This window comes from Salvia hispanica, chromosome 1, assembly GCF_029641045.1.
Source record: "Salvia hispanica isolate PSC_SH4W2 chromosome 1, Shi_PSC_v1, whole genome shotgun sequence".
Taxonomy (NCBI): Eukaryota; Viridiplantae; Streptophyta; class Magnoliopsida; order Lamiales; family Lamiaceae; genus Salvia; species Salvia hispanica.
This window is the reverse complement of record NC_142692.1, coordinates 18,256,419-18,275,732: the sequence shown is the minus strand read 5'-3', so window position 1 is coordinate 18,275,732 and position 19,314 is coordinate 18,256,419. Positions and strand designations below refer to the sequence as shown.

Here is a 19,314-nt window from a genome sequence, read left to right as displayed (position 1 = left end):
GTTACAAGCCTTAAAGACCTTCAGGAGCATCTATGGTTCAACATTGAGAGAAAACAGTCCTAACATCCCCTGTGAGGAATGAGTGACTGAGTGAATCCAGTGTTTGGCCTAAAGTTGGGTTATCCTGACAAGCAGATATACTGACTAGGAAGGAAAAGGGGGGTGGCGGAAGTTCAAGGCTGCCTAAGGCCGGATTGCACCTGATCCCAAGGGGAGGGATGGTTGAAAATATAGTGTGTTCTATGTGTTTAATTTGTTTTTATATGTGTCTATGTGTGTGTTGTTATTGTTTTTTTCCTTTGCGTCAAAGTCTAGAGTCTTGTGTCTAGTTTAGGTAGAGTCGGTCGGGGGAAGTAACCAGTCTCGAATTCGACTTATTTCTTTTTGTTTGTCTTCACGCTTGAGTACAAGCATGTGGTAAGTGTGAGCAGTTTGATAAGTCGTATTATAAGCTTTGGTTTCTGGTCAGTATGTCGTGATTTGCATGTATTATCGGCAAAATAGCTTTGGAAACTCTTTCTCTCTCTCCAAGTGGCTTCTTTTATAGGGAGGCTTGCCCTTGCTTTTAGGGTAGACTTCCTTCACGAATTGACTTTTCTGCCCTTGTTTATGACCATCCCATCTATCCTTCTTTTCCATCTCGAGCCTTTTCTCTGGCATGCATCCTGGTCAGTATAGCGTCCTTCTAGCTCTCTTTTCACCTACGTCGTCCGAACCGTCTCCTACTAACTTGGACCCCTTTATCCTGCACACTTCAGCAACTATTTTGCGGATATTACATGAAAATCACGACATACTGACCAGTAACCAAGGCTTAGAATACGACTTATCATTCATCAACGTCAACAAATTGGAGAGCTCCAAAGGATGGTCGCCAAGGCTCGACAAGAGCGCAAAACCATGAGTGGCGACATCGCCTATCTTATTGGCGCATTCGACGACCTCAATGCCCGTTTTCCTCCTCCTCCTCAAGATTGAAGAAGTCAAGGTCTATGATTTTAAATGAGCATTTGTATCATATTTTTACTTGCTTTTGAGACAATTATTTTTATGTTTTAACAATTTTTATTTAAGTTTTTAAGTACTTTTTGGTTTTTGTTTGATTTTCTTGCCTTGAAATTTTTTCGCAGGTTCTGACCCTTCTTTGACGACCGCCACATTTGATGTGGCGGTCCGCCACCTGCTCCCTGGAAGATGACTGATTGCGTGCGGCGACTGCCAGATTGTTGCGGCAGACCGCCACCTGAATGCAGTTTCCAGCGTGAATTTTCAAATTTTTCAAATTTTCAACCACTATGCGAAATTTTTCAAGGTATGTTTTCTTTTTAGTAGTTTACTCACGTCCCTACCGATACTACAAACTTATTTTACATTTTGATGTAAATAAGTTTGGGAGGATGACGTGGTGGACCGTGAGTTTAGGTTTTTGTCTTAGGTTTTAGTAAGTTTTTGTTTTTGTTTTTGCTTTCAAAAAATCCCATAGGTGAATTTTCTTGAATCCATATCATGAACTAAACATAAAGAACTTTGAACATGCATGCTTAGGGACACATTTGACTGAGTTGCCAATGATATTACATTTCATCCATGTTTAAGTATGGCTTGACGTCTTGATTTGATGGTTTGGTGAAAATGTGCATAATTAGTGAATTGCTTGTTCGCCTTGAATCATGCTTATACCTTGTGAGATTTGAGCCATAATTTCTTTCTTGTGTGATTTATCTGTATTCATGTGTATGTTTCTAGTACTTGCTCCTGGTCTGCCTAAATTTACATAGTGTTTAAGTTTATAAGGGAAGATGTTAGGCAATCTTTTCATAGCTACTTTTATACCCAAAATTTTCGACCCTCTCAATTTTTTCCCTTTGGAGCCAATTTTGAGCCTTTAAGCCTTTTTTTGGAAGCCAAATAAACGGGGACAATTCCTTGGGTTAGTTAGAATTTTATATCTTTTGTAAAGGAATTTGAGAGATAAGGAGGAAAGTATAAAAAGTAGTGTGCTTAAATGTAAAGAAAGTACAAGTTGTGAAATAGTGAAAAATTCAAAATATGTGCTTGATCTTAGAAACGATGCTTATAAAAAAGAAAGAAAAGAAAAATTGTAAAAGGTTGCGAAAAGAAAAGAAAAAGAAAAAATCAAAGGCTTGGAAAGTGAGTTGAAGGAGAAAAAAATAAAGTGTTAGACGTGTCTTGGGGTTTAGAAAAGTGGTGTCAATTTAACTCTACTTGGGATATTTTATTTTTAAAGTCTCTTTTTAGCCAAAAATTCCTCACCTACCAAAGAGCCTACATTACAACAAAAAATAAAGACCTTTCGGACTTTTGATGCTTAATCGCAACGAGTATAGGAGGGATTAGACTTTGATCAAGACTATGGTAAACTTTGCATGATGCATGATTTGAGAGTTATACACTTTGAAAGTGAGAGAAAAAACACTTCCCATCTTTGGAAGTTTCCCACATGTGAGTGCATGAATTCAAGGTGTTCCACGAGTTAGTAATGAAAGTGCACTAATAAGTCTTGCTTGATTTGATTGCGTTAATACATGCTTAATCTATTCTTTCATCTTTGGAGACAATTACGACGTCTAGTCCTTGTGCATTCCGTGCGTCTATATTTTGTGTCATTATTGTTTTGTTCGAGAACAAACAAAAATGTAAGTTTGGGGGAGTTCATACGCTCGGATTTTGCACTATTTTAAGGCCATTATTTGGTCCGTTTTTGGTGTCAAACTCGCATTAAATGTCCATTATTTGCATATTTTATCTATTTTGGTCTTTTGACGTGTTTTGTGAGAAATGTGCATATTTGAGCCGAAAAAGTGAGTCGAAACGCAAAGTCTGGAAATCTGGATTTCAGACGGCGACCGCCGACCGCCGCAAGGTGTACGGCGACCGCCGATGCCGGCGGCCAGTAATGTGTAGCGACCCGCCTCGGAAAATCTGTGCTAGAAAAGGAGTCTCGCTTGGCGACCGCCGTAGGACATGTGGCGGCCCGCCACCAAGGAGGCAGAGACTTTGGACTGAAGTGTGGCGACCGCCGGAGGATGTGCGGCGGCCCGCCACGAAAAGCGGCAAATCAGATTTGACGTAGATTTCTCTCCAAGATTTACCATATTTCGCAGATCTTTTCCTTCTAGGATGAAGAGTGACTTTCCCCTATAAATAGGACCTCAAGCTTCATCAAATTAGATCCTCTTTTTGCAACATAATTTGCAGAGATTAAAAGTTAGAGTACTTCATTGTGCAAGGAGTTGAAGAAGGATTCAAAAACATCAAGAACGACAAGGATTCAACCTACAGGTTTTATTTGCTTTAGTTTTATGCTCCAATTGTTTTCCATTCAATCTATGTGTTTAGATTATTACGTCATGTGTAATGATAAGGCTAATTTCGTGCATTGGTTATGGGGTAAAATTCTGTGATTTCATGGGTCTAACAAGGTTTTATAAGCCAGGTGTGTAGAGAAACCGCTAGCCCCAGGAAGAAAATGAAGATTGCCGGGGAGAAGAAGCTAGCGGGAAAATTAAGCAGAAAAAGGAAGAGCCAATAGACTGAGGAGCATCAAATCAGAGGGCAAAATGGAGATTGCAGGAACAGTCTAGAAGCTATGTCCGCTATAAATAAGAGCATGCGCTTGACATGAGGATCATCACTTTCAGCTCGTAGCTTAGTTTTCACTTCTCTACACACACTCACAGGGAATTTGGTGCGGGGGTTCACATTTCAGTTCGATAGTGTCGCAACACCGTCTCTACGGAGGCGAAGAAACAATTATCTTTTGCTTTTCTATTTACCTTTCGTACTCGCCGAGTCTCGTTGTTCGAGGCTCGGCTCTGTTTCGTTATCATCATTGAATACTTCATATTTTGCAATGGATGTCGCTACTTTTGTTTCGTTTGTTTTATTGTGGTGTTGTTGGTTTGATTTGCCGATTATTGTTGGTTGATTTGAGTTTGGAGTTGGTTTGTAAGAAATTTGTTATTGATCGGTTGAATCTATGTAAACTTGTGAGGATCGGAGATGGAAATGATGTTTGGTTATTTTGGATGGCTTGGATCCGAAGTGGATTAAGCGTCCCGTGGATGGATCTGCTTGTTTTCGCTTGATTTAGTTGTTTAAGTTTTGCATTCTTGCTTTGCTTCGTCTAGTAGTAGTAGATCTGCTTAGTTTTACCTGTTCTTCATTTCTATCGGTTTAATTTCGTTTACTTTGCTTCGATCTTCGTTTTGCTCTGTTTTAACTGGTTGTTTCGTGATAAATATTGGAGAAGATGATGTCGCTGTTAGTTAGTCCTTTAGTTAGTTATTTTGTAGCTTTTCAGGCGTACTATGCTGTTTTGGTGAATGGTCCCCACGTTTAGCTTTTCTCAAGTCTAGGTTAGCTTAGGAAGCTGTCTGCTTAGTCCATTAATTGTCTCGCTCTATTTCGGTTAATATGCATGCTTTTATGTCTCTGCCTAGATCTAGCTGTTAGAGTAGAATATTTCATATACCAAGTCTAGGAATTAAAGCTCAATCCCAAAATTGCGTGGCAGCAGCCAAAAATAGTTCCCAAGTCTTTGAACATGTTTACTTGTGCATTCATCTCTGTGGATTCGATCCCTACTTCCCTGTACTAGTTTTTTTTAGCTAAAGTGGGTTGAGGGTTTTTTTTGAAGGGGGAGTTAAGGTAGCGATTGTGTGCCCAACGACAGGTAGCTCAAGGTTCCCTGAGTTCCTAGACCCAGTGTCTAGCGGATTTCCTGGACCGAGGGTTTTCATTATTAATTTTTGAACACTCTTTCGCTGAACATTAAACTTTCAGGCACTTCATGTAACGAAACTCGTAGGATTCTAGGGATGTGTTAGTAACAACTTTGGTTATACAATTCATATTTTCTATGTAATATCCGTTTTGTTTTTCCTTTATTTCTTCCCTAAGTTATTCTTGACGCTTCATGTTTGAGTGACACATTCTATGTTGATCCAATATAACTTGCTTCATAACTGTGAGAGAGTTCTAGCGAGTTAGGTCCGCTTAGTAGACACTACAATTACCTTTCTTTAAAATGACACTGTCAATTGAGAGTGGAGACTTTTCAAGGGTCTTAGGAGCTTTTCGGAGTTACGTTTTAAGATTGACAACCCTAATATAAGTAATCAACATTTGCATCGCATGAGCATAAGCTAGATGACTCGTCCTATCAAAGTAATAACTATGTTAGGGTATTGTAGTTTGGAATTTGTATAACCATAACTATGAACGCACATCCCTGGAATTCCCTTATCTCTATATTTTATCTTTGTGATTTAACTGCAATTAGTGTTATTTGCTTTACAATTGTTTTCATTTTTCAAAGTTTTCACAAATCTTTCGGTTTTCCAAATAGTAATTGAATTTTAGTAGAAGATGGACATTCTGTGTTTGTTTTCCCCATGTTCGATATCCGGTACTGACCTTTTAGCTATATTGTTGCTACTCTATATACTTGCAGGTATTAATAGTGCTAAAAAATAGTGCATCACACCTCTCCCTCTCCAGATCTACCTTTCTTTCTTTCGAGTTTGCCGTTGCCGCCACTGTCCATACACAGGCAGTGGCTTCGGCCTCCTCCACACCCCGTTGTTCCGACGCCACCACCACTGGATGCTGACTCCAGCCCGGTGAGGTTAGTCCTATTTTCACCCCTTTTTATTGTATTTTCCTAAGATTTAAATCCTTATTTTACAAAAAAATCATAACCCAAATAGCCCGCACCCGAATGGTCTGACAACCTGAATCCGAACGGTTGGCCCGATTGTCATCCCTAGCTATAATTATGATATGCAACTATAATTATGACATTCATCCTTAATTATACTTTACTTAGAAACAATAACACGGTAAATAATAAATTTGGAAAATTGAATCTTTTCGTACATGCAATTATATCCCCGCTCCCCGCTCCACATCTTGTATGCATAAAAGGAAAAATACGCAAATAATTATAGCTGCTCTGAATCTGCTTGTCAAAATGGAGACTTTTATTAGGGGAAATGCTTTGTGGCCACATTATGGCCAGCCATAACCTGGTTTAATAGCAAAAAAAACCAGTTAACTTAAAATTTCCGATTTAAGTAGTAATTAATTTTACTTTTATATCCTTCTCAAAGTGATTTGAGAAGATATTTTATGGTCAAAACACAAAAAAAAAGAGATTTTTCAATATCAAAACACAAAATAAGAGATTTTTCAAAGTGTATCTTTTGAAGAAAGGACTTTGAGACTGAAAAGGAAATGTGCAGCAATTCTTAGTCACCCGTTTACATTTTTTGGGACAAGATTTGAATAGGTTTAGTAGCAAAAAACCCCAGATTTACATTTTTTAGACAAAATTTAAATCAGTGGATAAATTGTCGAGAAAGACTGTATATAATTTTAATGTTTTGACTGAAATTAACAATTGATGCAGCGAGGACGGGAAAGACTCCAGTTTTGATATTTTTGATTTTATAAAATCTGGATGGATTTCTTAAATTTTCTATAAAGGTATTTTTATTTTCTGTAAATTTTGTTATTGTATTTGATTAGATTCATGTAAGATACAGGTGCTCGTCGGCCCATGTTCGCACCATAACTTTGAAGACCGTAAAATCCCACTAGTTTCTGTTTTTTAACAGACCGTCAGGGTGGAGAAGAGAACAACACAATGGTTGGTGGCTATATGTGTATGTGTGACGATAAATCAATAGAGAAAAACAGTTTGATTGTTTTTGAAGAAGCGTTGTTGTAGAATGGGTATGGCGTAGAGCATTGGAACAAGAGAGATGGAGGAAGAAGATGTGTTGGGAGTTGTTCCGTACTTACTATTCTCTCTTGTTGCACCGATGCCAACCGGGTTTGGATCCCCTGCTGCGGCTGATAGCACAGCAGGGGTTGTTGTTCCACCCATGGTATTATTTTATTTGTAAATTATAATATTAAAATATTAATATCTTTTATTATAAAAAATTTTGATGTGTGTGTGCATAGTCCTTGATGTGCACAGCAGGGGATCCTTGCCCGATGCGAACCACCGAGAAAAGAAAATGTTTTAATTATTTCACTAGTAGAGTTTACATAGTTTCAAATTCTAATTTTCAATTTTAAAAAAATTATCCATCTTGTCACTCATTATCAATATCTAAGACTTTTTATTGATGGAATTTATGATTTTATCTTAAAATTTCAAATTGAAATATGTTGTTTGAGAAAAGTTTCAATTTTCAAGCCACGTATTTTGACACCAATTTTGAGCTTAAAAAAAGTTTCCAACTGACGAATATATTCTTGATGGCACATTTTGATTATTTTAGTATGGATAATGCAATGACGATAATAATTAAAATTTTATTAATAAAATAAAAATAATTATTATTATATAATTAAACAAACACATGGATTTAAAAAAATAAAGAATCAGATTACTCGATCAAATATAAATTAATTTGATACTCCTATTTAATTGAACAAAATTCAATAGTGTTTAGTTCGCTTAGATATAAGATGCAATCAACTGAACTTAGAAACAATTGAACAATTCAATAATAGTGCTTAGATTCACGTAACATACAAGATGTAACTACATAATTCAATTAAGCTAGAATTAATTGAACATAGAATTAGTTGAGAAATTCAGTAGTTCTTAGTCACATAAATACAAGATATGTAATTAAATAATTCAATTAAATTAAACTTATAATTTATCGAACATAGAATTAGTTGAGAAATTCAATAGTTCTTACACTCACTCGATTATAAGATGCAACTATATAATTCTATTGAATTTTAGTTAATCGAATTTAAAATCATTTGAACAGTTCAATAATCCTTATATTTACTCAATTGAACGATGTAACTAAACAATTCAATTGAACTTAGAGTTAACTGAACATATAATCAATTGTGCATTTCAATGTAACAAAACATGAACATAGATTTACTAGATCAGAAGATGTAATAAAACATTCAATTGACATTATAATCAATTGAATAATTCAATATTAGTACTTAGATTCACTTGAATGTGTATATGAATCTAAATTTACATCTAAAAGTATAATATAAAAGGTACATAGATTAATTTGACTCACTTAAGATTTGTTTTATTGATACTGCTTAATTCAATTGAATCTTATATCAAATCGAACAATTCTATTGTGTTTGGTTTGAATTCAACATTAGATGTAAATTTTAGATTAAAGTTATACAGAGTACATGACACTATTGAATTTTTCATTTGAATCTAAAATTCACCTTAATTGTTCAATTATCATTTCCACGAGGGTGGTTTTCTTTAATACAATTATTTATTTTTTCTTTTTAAAAATTATAATTAAGATTCATGCATAATTATATATTTTAAATTTACAAAAGAATTTTGTTAATCTATTTAATTTTATAATACTCCTAAGCAAGAAAAATCTTACTAACATGGCATTTATCGTACCATCACTACTAACATGTTCAAGAGATGATATAGTTAGAAAAGAACAACTTAGAAGAGAGGCATATAGGTCTGTGACTGTGACGCAAAATATTCTCTTTAATCTTCAATTTGTTGTTAAGTACAGTAGTAATTAAATCTGTTATTAAATTGAGTAGTAATTAATGCATCTTTAATTCAAATTTTAAAAGAGGTTGAATTCTCGGTCACCTATGGAGGGAAACAAAGATTGAAAATGAGTGAAAGATATTTTAAGTAATTTTAATTTTCTAATACTAATAAATCGACTAAATTAATTCTTTGTGGCTGATATAATATGACCCTTTAGCATCATTCATTAAATGTGAATGTGTCAGCAAATGATACATTATTAATGTATGTACACTGTTAAATATGACAGCAAATGATACGAATTCTATTTGCACAAAATGAAATGATTGTAGGGAAATTGAAAACATGATCTTTAAAAAAAATTTGAAAAAGTAAAAAAATTGTAAAAAATAAGAGTCAAGATAAGTCTTTATAATAGATTATTGGGAAATTGAAAACATGATCTTTCCTATAAAAAACAAAAAAAGTTAAAAAATTATACTCCTTCCGTTCCATAATAGATGACATATTTAGAGAATGACACGAGATTTTAGGAGGTGTTATTTTTTGTGCTAATTGAAAAGAGAACAGTATATTTATATTAATGAGAGAGAGAACTTTTTTCAAAAAATAAATGTAACACCTTTTGTGGGACAAACTTAAAAGAAAAGTGTGACCTCTATTATAGGGGCGGAGGGAAGAGAAAATAGTAGTAAGAGACAAGATTATGTTCATAATTACACCCTCCTCTCTGTCTCTCTATTATACCCTTTCAACGAATTGTATCTCCATCTTCACCAATCAACTTTTCTTTCCCACATTTTGTGTGTTTGAGAGAGAGGTTGTGAAGATGATGATGATGCGTAGACACGCATTCTTCTGCGCCGCCGCCGCCTCCAAATCCAAATCCACACTCTCTCACACCAGCGAACCTCCTCTCCCAAAAATTCCCGCCTTCGACTACGTCCCACCACCATACACCGGCCCCTCCGCCGACGAGATCCTCGCCAAGCGCCGCCAGTTCCTCAACCCCTCCATCTTTCATTCCTTTAAAAAGCCTGTAACATTCGCAACCTGAATATTTTATTATTAGTATTCTCTTTGAATGTTAATGTGATTTGTTTTTTGTTTTTTTTTTTGGTGTTGCGAAGTTGTGTTTGGTTGATGGGAAGAAGCAGTATCTGTTCGATGACAAGGGGCGGAGATATCTTGACGCGTTCGGTGGGATTGCCACCGTAGGATGTGGCCACAGCCACCCCGAGGTGGTGGATGCCATCATTAATCAGATGAAGCGCCTCCAGCATCCCACCGTTCTCTATCTCAATCCTGCCATCGCTGATTTTGCTGAGGCGCTCGCTTCCAAGTTTCCTGGCGATCTCAAGGTTTATACTCCCTATTTCCCATTAGAAATGAAATGTTTTCTTTTTTAGTTTGTCTCATTAAAAATGAAACGTTGAAACATCTCTATCTCTATTCATTAACTCACAAAACAACAATTCATAAAAACCCCTCTCGAATCCCAAATGTTGCATATTTAATGGGACGGAAGGAGTACTATATAACATTGCGAAAATAACTACTTGTATTTTTTGGCCTTTCACTAAAAAAAAAAACGGCGAAGGACTCTTTTTAATACTATTAAGGACGCTAATTTGTGTGTCTATTATATCAACAACACTATAAATCATAATTATTGCTGGTGTCCCAAGACACAAATAGAATCGTCCTTAAAAAGCAAAAGACAAGAATTATGGTTATTTTTAAAAAAAATTCAGCGTCTCAATTTTTTGTGTTATTAAAAGCTAAGTTTTTTTTAGTGTTTCGCTGTGTGTGTAATAATTGTTGTTCTGATTTAGGTTGTTTTCTTCACGAATTCGGGGACGGAGGCAAATGAGCTGGCCTTGATGATGGCGCGATTGTACAGTGGCTGCCACGATGTGGTTTCGATTAGGAACGGCTATCATGGTAATGCTGCCGGCACAATGGCTGCCACTGCTCAAGGAAGCTACAAATTTAATGTTGTGCAGGTATTTTGATATTGAACAAAATCTCTTAATTTTTCAAATCATTGAAAGCTTGTTCCATTTATGCTTCTATTTTTGACAGACTGGAGTGCATCATGCACTGAATCCAGACCAGTATAGAGGCGTCTTTGGGTCGGACGGATTGAAGTATGCAAGAGATGTGGATGATATAGTTACTTACGGAACGTCTGGCCGTGTTGGTGCCTTCATTGCTGAAGCCATCCAGGTACACATCTTGCTTTTTTTTTTTGTCTTGTGGTGTACAAGTATTAATGGATTGCAATCTCTACAGGGAGTTGGTGGGGTTATGGAGTTGGCTTCGGGATATCTTCCTGCTGTCTACGACACCATAAGAAAGGCGGGTGGCCTTTGCATAGCTGATGAGGTCCAATCGGGCTTTGCTCGTACGGGGAGCCATTTTTGGGGCTTTGAGGCCCATGGGGTTGTGCCTGATATAGTAACCTTGGCCAAGGTACTTTCTCATTTTCTCCAAGTTATGTCTTCATTTCACAACAACATTTTATATTGCGTGTGTATCTATCATCTCAGGGCATTGGGAATGGAATGCCACTCGGTGCAGTGGTCACCACGCCCGAGATTGCAAAGGTCTTGACTCATCGGAACTATTTCAACACGTTTGGTGGTAATCCCGTGTGCAGCGCTGCCGGTCTTGCAGTGCTTAAAGTGATAGAGAAGGAACAGCTTCAGCAGAATGCTCTCACTGTCAGATCGTACCTCAAGGATCGCCTCATTTCCTTGAAGGACAAATACGAGATCATCGGTGATGTCAGGGGAAGAGGGTTGATGCTTGGAATAGAGCTTGTAACGGACTGGCAGCTGAAAACCCCTGCCAAGGATGAGACTGTTTATATACTGGAACTAATGAAAGGTGATTTTCTTTTCTACTTGAATTCTATTTTAATGATCATGCTTGTACTCAAAAATCCTAATGTGTAAATGCTGTGTTGACAGATTTGGGAGTGGTGATCGGGAAAGGGGGGTTCTTCGGCAATGTGTTCAGGATCACACCGCCCCTCTGCTTCACCGAGGAGGATGCTGGTTCGTGTCCATATCGCGTTGATTAATTTCGTTGCAACCTTATTATGTGTTGATGCTGATTTATTATGTTGATGCAGATTTCCTTGTGAATGCGATGGACTATTCATTGTCGAAGGTGTAGAGTTGGATCAGTGAAGTATCTTCCCAGAATGAATGGAAGGGTCTACAAAAATGGAATATCGTTTACCGTGCCAACTTAATTTAGTAGAGTACTAGTAATTTTTGATAACTTAATTTAGTAGAGTACTAAGTAATTTTTATTTGTTTACATTTCGGTCTCCTTTATTTCTCTTGCGATTGTTTCTAAACTATGAGAAAATACTCAGTGTCAGTAGTCAAGTGAATTCTTACCTTATTCCATAAGTACTACTTATTTATATCAATTATACGACATATTGTATTTTTTAAGAACATTTATAATTCTAAATTATTATGCATTAAATATACAAAAAATTTAATTTTTTTTTCAAATTTTGTCATCGAAATATATGAAAGTGAGATCTCGTTGGAATCTTTATAAAATTACTTTTAATTTGATATATGTTATGTAAAATAAGTAGTAATCTAAAGGATAAACTGCTTCTAAAATCGTCAACTTTCACAAAAGGCTGGAATTTCCTGTGAATTTAAAAATTGCGTGAATAAACACGAACTTTGCTCCCGTGTGCAAATTTCCCAAGTCGAGTATTCCGGCTAAGTAGAGTGTTGACATGTGTAAGTGTCTGACGTGGATGCTGTTGTGGACGCTGATGTGTGCAATGACATGGATTTTAAATTTTATATTTTTAAAATCAGATTTTAAAATACAAAACCCCCAAATTAAACCCAAAAACCGTCTAACCTAAAATCAGAATTAAACAAACATCAAACATCACGATTTCTTCTGCTCTGTGGCGGTGCTGCGACTCCCCCAACGACTGTGACAGCGACGGCGACGGCGATGGCGATGTAGAGATGCAGTGTCAACTTAATTCATTTATCCTTCTTGTTCATGTGTTCTTTATCTTTGTCTAAAGACTAAAGTGTATCATCTAATGGTGTTGTAAGCAATATGAATATCTATGCAAAAATTATTTGAAATTAAAATTTTGAAGGAAATGAGAAAGTGGGTTTCATGACATCGCTAAACTGCTCTCTTCCCATTTGTGAAAACGGCTTGAATGCTGTTGGGGTTCATTGTCCAAACCTGCTGGTGATGTTCGATTTAATTCGGATGGTGATGTTCTCCGGTGATGTTCTCTCGATGCAGATTCAGAGAGATTAGGCGATTTATAGAAATCGAACAGAAGGAGATTAGGCGATTAAGAGAGATTAGGCAATTTCTCTGGGATAGAAATTTCAATTTTTTGCCTGACAGAGGGAGGGATTATCACCATGTATAGAAATCTGAATTTTTTAACGATTTTTTTTAGTATAACATAACACAAAGCGACGTAGTTTTGTGTTCCGGCTGCCTAGTCACGCTTCCGGCTGCCACATAAGATAAGTTTATGACGGAAAATTTCAGGGTCGGGTCATTCGGGAAATTTGCACAACCCGGCAAAGTTCGTGATTTTTCACGCAACTTTTAAACTTCACGGGAAATTCCAGCCTTTTGTGAAAGTTGACGATTTTAGAAGCAGTTTACCCTAATCTAAATTGTGATAGTTATAATCATTTGTAAAGGTTTAACGTATATTTTTGAAAGTTAGTCATAACTAACTTTTGATCAATTGACATTAATATCCCTAATTTACATTTTTTATGCGTTGTAGACTGTAGTTCATGAATGAATGATCTTATATAGGCATGCCAAAATGGATATCGGATATTGGATACCCGATATTCAAATCCGGAAAAGTCGGATAATTGGATACCCAAAACTCGATTTTTCGGGTATTGGATCGGGATCCGGTAGTGAGAATTTTGGATTATCGGGTATCGGGTTACCTGATATCCGATCGGGTATACCCGAGTTATTCGATTTATTTTCTAAAATTAATAAATTATGTTTTTATTATAATTAAATGTTATTCAATTTCTTAACTACTCCCTTCGTCCCTGAAAAATTGTCACTTATTTCATTTTTCGTCCCTAAAAATTTGTCACTTTTTACTTTTACCATTTTTGGTAGTGGACCCACATTTCACTAACTCATTATCACTCACAGTTTATTTTAAAACTAATATATAAAAGTATGACCCACATGTTACCAACTTTTTCAGCTCACTTTTTATTATATTTCTTAAAACCCGTGCCTGGTCAAATGGTGCCAAATTTTAAGGGGCGGAGGGAGTACATTTTAATTATTACTTAATAGTTAGCTTATAAGATACGAGATTTAATTTTTTAATTACATTTTAATTTCATTGACTTGTGATATTTTGAATTTTGAATTTTTGATGAGGTTATTGTTAGATCTTGATTGTTATGAATTATTGAATTGTGATGTTTATAAGGGATGGATGTTTGAACTTATGAATTTTAATGGTTATTGACATATTGTGGATGGATGAAAGATGTTAAATTCGAACTACTAAAAGAATTTTGTATTCCTAAAAATTATTAGTTATTTTCTCTTAAATTCGAACTACTACAAAAATTTTGTGTTCCTAAAATTTTGTACTTACTTTCTCTTGAATATTACTTCAACTTTGTATTAAATTTGAATTAAATAATATTAAATAAATTCTAAAAGTTTGTAGTTAATTTTCAAAAATAAAAAATCAAAAAATCAAAATCAGAATCGGGACTGGATACCCGATTTTTCGGGACTGGATGCTCGAGTCCGGTATTCGGGTACCCAAAATTAAATTCAGATCGGGTATCAGTTATTGAATTTTGGGAATTTTGGGATCGGATACCAAAAAATTTCGGATCGGGTATCTGCGGATACCCAATTTGACAGGCCTAATCTTATACATTGATTTAATAATTCAATGTCTATCATTTATTTTTAATTAGCAATTTAAAGGTGAGTTGACAATATAACGCACTCACCCCCTCAACCACATATACTTTAGACCATTTGCACTTCAATTGTGAAATACCCTTAGAGCATCCGGAATGAAGGCTAGCGGGTCCGCTAGCCGATTCGCTGGTGCTAGCCGGTCCGCTAGCCTACCATTGCAAGCGGCGAGCCGATCAGCTAGCCCACGCCGATTCGCGGGCGCTAGCCGATTCGCTAGCCGGTCCGCTGGCCGCCATTGCAGGCTCCCGATCGGCTAGCGGACCGGCTAGCATATTTTTTATTTTTTATTTTTTAATTTCCGAAATTCTATATATACGTGATCTGCACGTCATTTTCATTCCCACCACTTATTTTAACGAATTTCTCTCTCTCTTAATTTATGTACAAGAGCAATATCGCGAAATGGAGAACAACAACGACTCTCCTCCAGTGACGAGCGGGTCGCAAACTCCAACGGTACCCGTGGGAGGTGGATGGGGTCTGATGGGCGGGTACTACAATATGTACCCTTGACCGCAGATGATGTCGGGAATGACGGGGGGTAGTAGTATGCCGGGTGTTTAGGGGATGCCGGGGTGGCAACCGGTGATGTAGGGCGTGCAGGGGGTCTAGGGCGTGCAGGTGGTGCCGGGGATGCAGATGATGCCGCGGTGGCAGCCGGGGATGCAGGTGATCCCGGGGTGGCAGCCGGGGATGCAGGGGGTGCAGCCGGGGGTGCATGGGATGCCGGGGGGGGGGGGGGACAATGTCTATCGGCCCAGTCTTGACTTTTTGACTGCTGCTTCCCACACATCGACCCCAGTGGAGACGCAATTCACTGGGATTGAAACTTTCTCCTTAGAGGAGTTGGGGATAAATATCGATGATGCAGACTCTCCCATTCAAACAGGGGGAGTAGGTCAGGGTCGGGGCGCAACGAAGAAGAGGGGCAAGGGCAAAGGGGTGGTCGGCGAGTCGTCGCAGCCGGCTGTTGACGGCAGTGCGGGTAAGGCACGGAGGAAGTCGTCTTAGGCAAGCATCTAAATCAGAGTATATGTGTTTTATCAAAATTGTCAAATATTTGGAATTTGACTTGTGTCCTTAACAGTGCTGTATCAAAATTGTCAAATATTTCCTATGCGTAACGTCGTTTTGTCTCGTCTCGTGACATCACTTTCCAAAATTAAATTAGGGTTTCTTAACCCTTGGAATTAATTTTGGAAATAATTCAAGATTATTTTGGAAATTAGATTTGAATATATCTTGTGGATTTTATATATTATATATGATTTGATTTTGTATTAAATCATGGATTATTTATAGATTTTATCCTTATTTTATGGATTTGTAGGGATTTAATTCCTAGATGAATCCTAGTTAAATTTGGATAATGACAATTAAATTTTTATTTATATCCTATGGATTAATGTGGATATATCCTAGATAAATCCTAGTTGGATTTAGATAATGATAATATTATTTTATTCTTATTCTATGAGTTTATATGAATTTATTCATAGATAAATCTAGATGGATTTGGATAGTGATAATGTAATATCTTATTCTTATCTTATAGATTTATATGGATTTGTTCCTAGATAAATCTTGGATAGATTTGAATAATTATAATACAATATTATCTTATTCTATGGATTTACTCTAAGATAAATCCTAGATGAATTAGGATAAGCATTTATATTAATTTATTTTATCCTATGGATTTGAATAGATTTTATTCTATTAAGACAAATCTTAGATGGATTAAAATTAGTATTAATCCAATTTATCCTTATCTTTTGGATTTATATCCTAGATAGATTAGGATAAAGATGATATATAAGAAATCCTTAATTAATTGGATTTAGATAAATTTATTTATCTAAGAAATCCTAAGTAATGTTTGATATATTCTAAATGTCTATTCTAAATAGAATTAAGATCTGTACAAATCTTTATTGATTGGATTTTATTTTTATCTTATGGATTATGATGGAAGTGTTTCTATCTTGAATTGTAGGATTTGATTTTATGAAAATAAAATCTAGAATAATCCTAAGTGGATTTAGATAAGTTAACTCTATCTTGATAAATCCTAAATAAATTTGGATAATTATTATCCAATATAAAACTTAATTATTTAATTGATTCTCCTTTGACTAGATTAAATAATTGTCGATAATTATCATGTGTTTTTAAATGCCATGCATTAAATGGATTTATCTGTTTATTTGGTGTTTATCTATTTTAAGTGGATTATCTGCTTTATCTGCTTATGTGATAATTATGCAAAAACCATACAAAATATCTAAGTGATGATCACAACAAGTGCGTTGTATATGGTCTCCATCGGTTGGACTGCCAAATTTTGTGAAGCTGATTTTCTAATATTATCACCACCTACAGAGTAGGGACAATAATCCTACGAAAACAGCAAGTTCATAAGGGCGGACTTCTCACATAATAAATAGAATGAACTAGAAAGTGGTTCCCAATATTATTGCCACCTGCAGAGTGGGGACAATAATCCTAAGGAACTGCGAGTTTCAGGGTTCAATCAGAATTTATGAGATAGCTTGGTTTTGTTGTCAGCACATGAACATTGTTATGATAGTGTGTTTTAGAAATAAAATTCTATAATTCTAAATCTGATGGCCGTGCTTAGGCAGCATTAGGCGTATCAACCTCCAGAGGAGGAAGCAATTGATGCGTCGGTGTTGTGACCAGTAAAATTGTCAAAATTTTAATGCGTATTAACCTCCAGAGGAGGATACAATTTATTAATTTTGCAATTGTAAGATACATAATTGTTTTGTGGTTATTTGTGATTATGTATTGAGCATAAGTATGTGATAATAAGTTTCTTTGCCAAATCTTCATTATGTCATTTAATATTTGTCTGCGATCCTTAAAGAAAGAAAACTCGAATGCCTAAATTATGTAGACCGGAAACGAAAATGGAAAATTCTCATCGCTGAAAGCTTGGAGTTTATACTCAATGATTCATGTCCTCCATTTCCTCGGCATAATTACACGAAGAATGTTCGAGAATGCATTATGCATGTACTTGACAAGTTCTTTGAGGAATAAGGTCAAGCTATTTTCCTTTAAGTACCTTGACAAGTCTTGGTTAATGACGATGAAAGATGGATATCAATAGAATCTGTCAAGATGATTCGATTGGAATATCCTAGAGTGACAGAATGTTTTGAGGATCTTTTGATCACTCAAATAGTTTCTGACACAAGTCATCGCCTAAAGTAACAAGAAATGACTATAAGAAGGTTTAACTGAAAAGTAGAAAATCTTCAAAATAATAGTCGTTGTGTTACTATTAGAGGAAAGTAACATGATAGATGACGAATTCATAAAGGCTGCATTTTTTTTAAGTCCTAGTTCATTTGAACAAAAGACTAGATATGGAAATGTGAGAGCCTGGATTGTCATCGAAGTTTGTTTAAAGCGAGAAAAGATGCTTTGTGAGTTGGATTGACCTATTTTATAGAAGGACAATGACTTACATGACAATGCAACTTCTAAGTAAGAGATCTTGATCCAGTTAGGTTTTTGTTGCAGTGGGAGCTATTAATACTCAACTATTGTTTTATGGTTGATGCTTAAGGCATCATAGTATTAAAATAATATAAGTGCGACAAGGTTGAGTATTCAACAACACATCAACTTCTTAAATCATTGAATGATAAAGTATTTATGGCTCTTAGCCTTAAGGCCAAGAAAATACTTAGAAATTGTTCGAACTTATCTAGACTATCAAGATTTTAACATATCGTTAAATAGTTTGAGAGTTGAGAAAGTTTATTTGATGCACTATGAGTTAGAATCATTTGATTTTTCAAGAGATTCAGAATACTTATAGAAGTGCAACATAGAAAGACTAGCAAGTCTTAATGGTTTACACCATAAGGAGACGAGCAAAGGGTTATGGTCAGTAGTGGGAGTCTAATCTCCATTAACGAATCCAAGCATTCATCTAATGAATGAGATAGTTATGTAAGAAGGAATCGAAGTCTTTCTAAGACAAGTTTGATTATGTGATGAGTTGTACTCATTAAAATCTTATCATTGATGGGATAAACATTAAATAAACTACTAACATCAGTACCTTCTACAAAACACGAGTTGTGGACTAGAGCGTCTCTAGTCTAGCACATCTCAAGGTGTAATGTTGTTCCAACACGTGTTGGAAAAGTGTCCAAGAAATTGGAGTTGAGTACTGAGGCATGTTTTAAGGTTTGTCCCAAATGATGTATGGTTATAAGTTCTGTAATCTTCGAAGATATAATTCTTGTATGAAGATCAAGAGATGAACTACAAGCCTAACAGCGTGATAACTCTCAAAATAAAGAGATCAGATTTTCCACATTACCAAGAACTCATACCATTAGAAACTTTTGCACTAATAATATCAACTTCAGTACCTAAGATTGTAAGAACCATATCGTAGTGGGAGCGTTCCACTGGAACACAACAAGTTCATGGGTCTAAGAGTGTCGTAAGACTCAGGCTTAGATTAACTTGAACATAATCCCTTTAACTACAATGTAGTATTGGTTAATTTGGATAATCATCTTTGAAAAGGTGATAGATTCCATATTACAATCTAAGATAGACAACATGTTTTACAAGACTTGCAATACTACCTACAAACTGTGTCAGTCAGTGGGATCAAGTATCTTTGCAAGTGTAAATGTGGCTCTCAAATGGCTAGACAATGACAATGGGTTATGCCCAAAGAGAATTATCTTCTC

At 35.9% G+C, this 19,314-nt stretch overlaps 1 protein-coding gene across 1 annotated transcript; it reads left to right on the top strand.

Moving 5' to 3' along the window:
- The first annotated feature begins 9,279 nt into the window (after positions 1–9,279).
- LOC125185264 (alanine--glyoxylate aminotransferase 2 homolog 2, mitochondrial-like) lies at positions 9,280–11,974 on the top strand. Its single transcript, XM_048081774.2, has 8 exons — positions 9,280–9,596; positions 9,688–9,918; positions 10,393–10,563; positions 10,643–10,786; positions 10,853–11,032; positions 11,110–11,449; positions 11,533–11,619; positions 11,697–11,974. Exons 1-8 carry the CDS (start codon positions 9,387–9,389, stop codon positions 11,738–11,740), a joined length of 1,407 nt encoding a protein of 468 aa, XP_047937731.2. The 5' UTR covers positions 9,280–9,386; the 3' UTR covers positions 11,741–11,974.
- The last annotated feature ends 7,340 nt before the right edge of the window (positions 11,975–19,314 follow it).

Coding starts and splice junctions, on each gene's coding strand:
- LOC125185264 (XM_048081774.2), top strand. CDS start 9,387: ATGATGATGATGCGTAGACACGCATTCTTCTGCGCCGCCGCCGCCTCC. Junction 9,919..10,392: donor AGTTTCCTGGCGATCTCAAG/GTTTATACTCCC, acceptor GTTCTGATTTAG/GTTGTTTTCTTCACGAATTC. Junction 11,450..11,532: donor TATACTGGAACTAATGAAAG/GTGATTTTCTTT, acceptor CTGTGTTGACAG/ATTTGGGAGTGGTGATCGGG.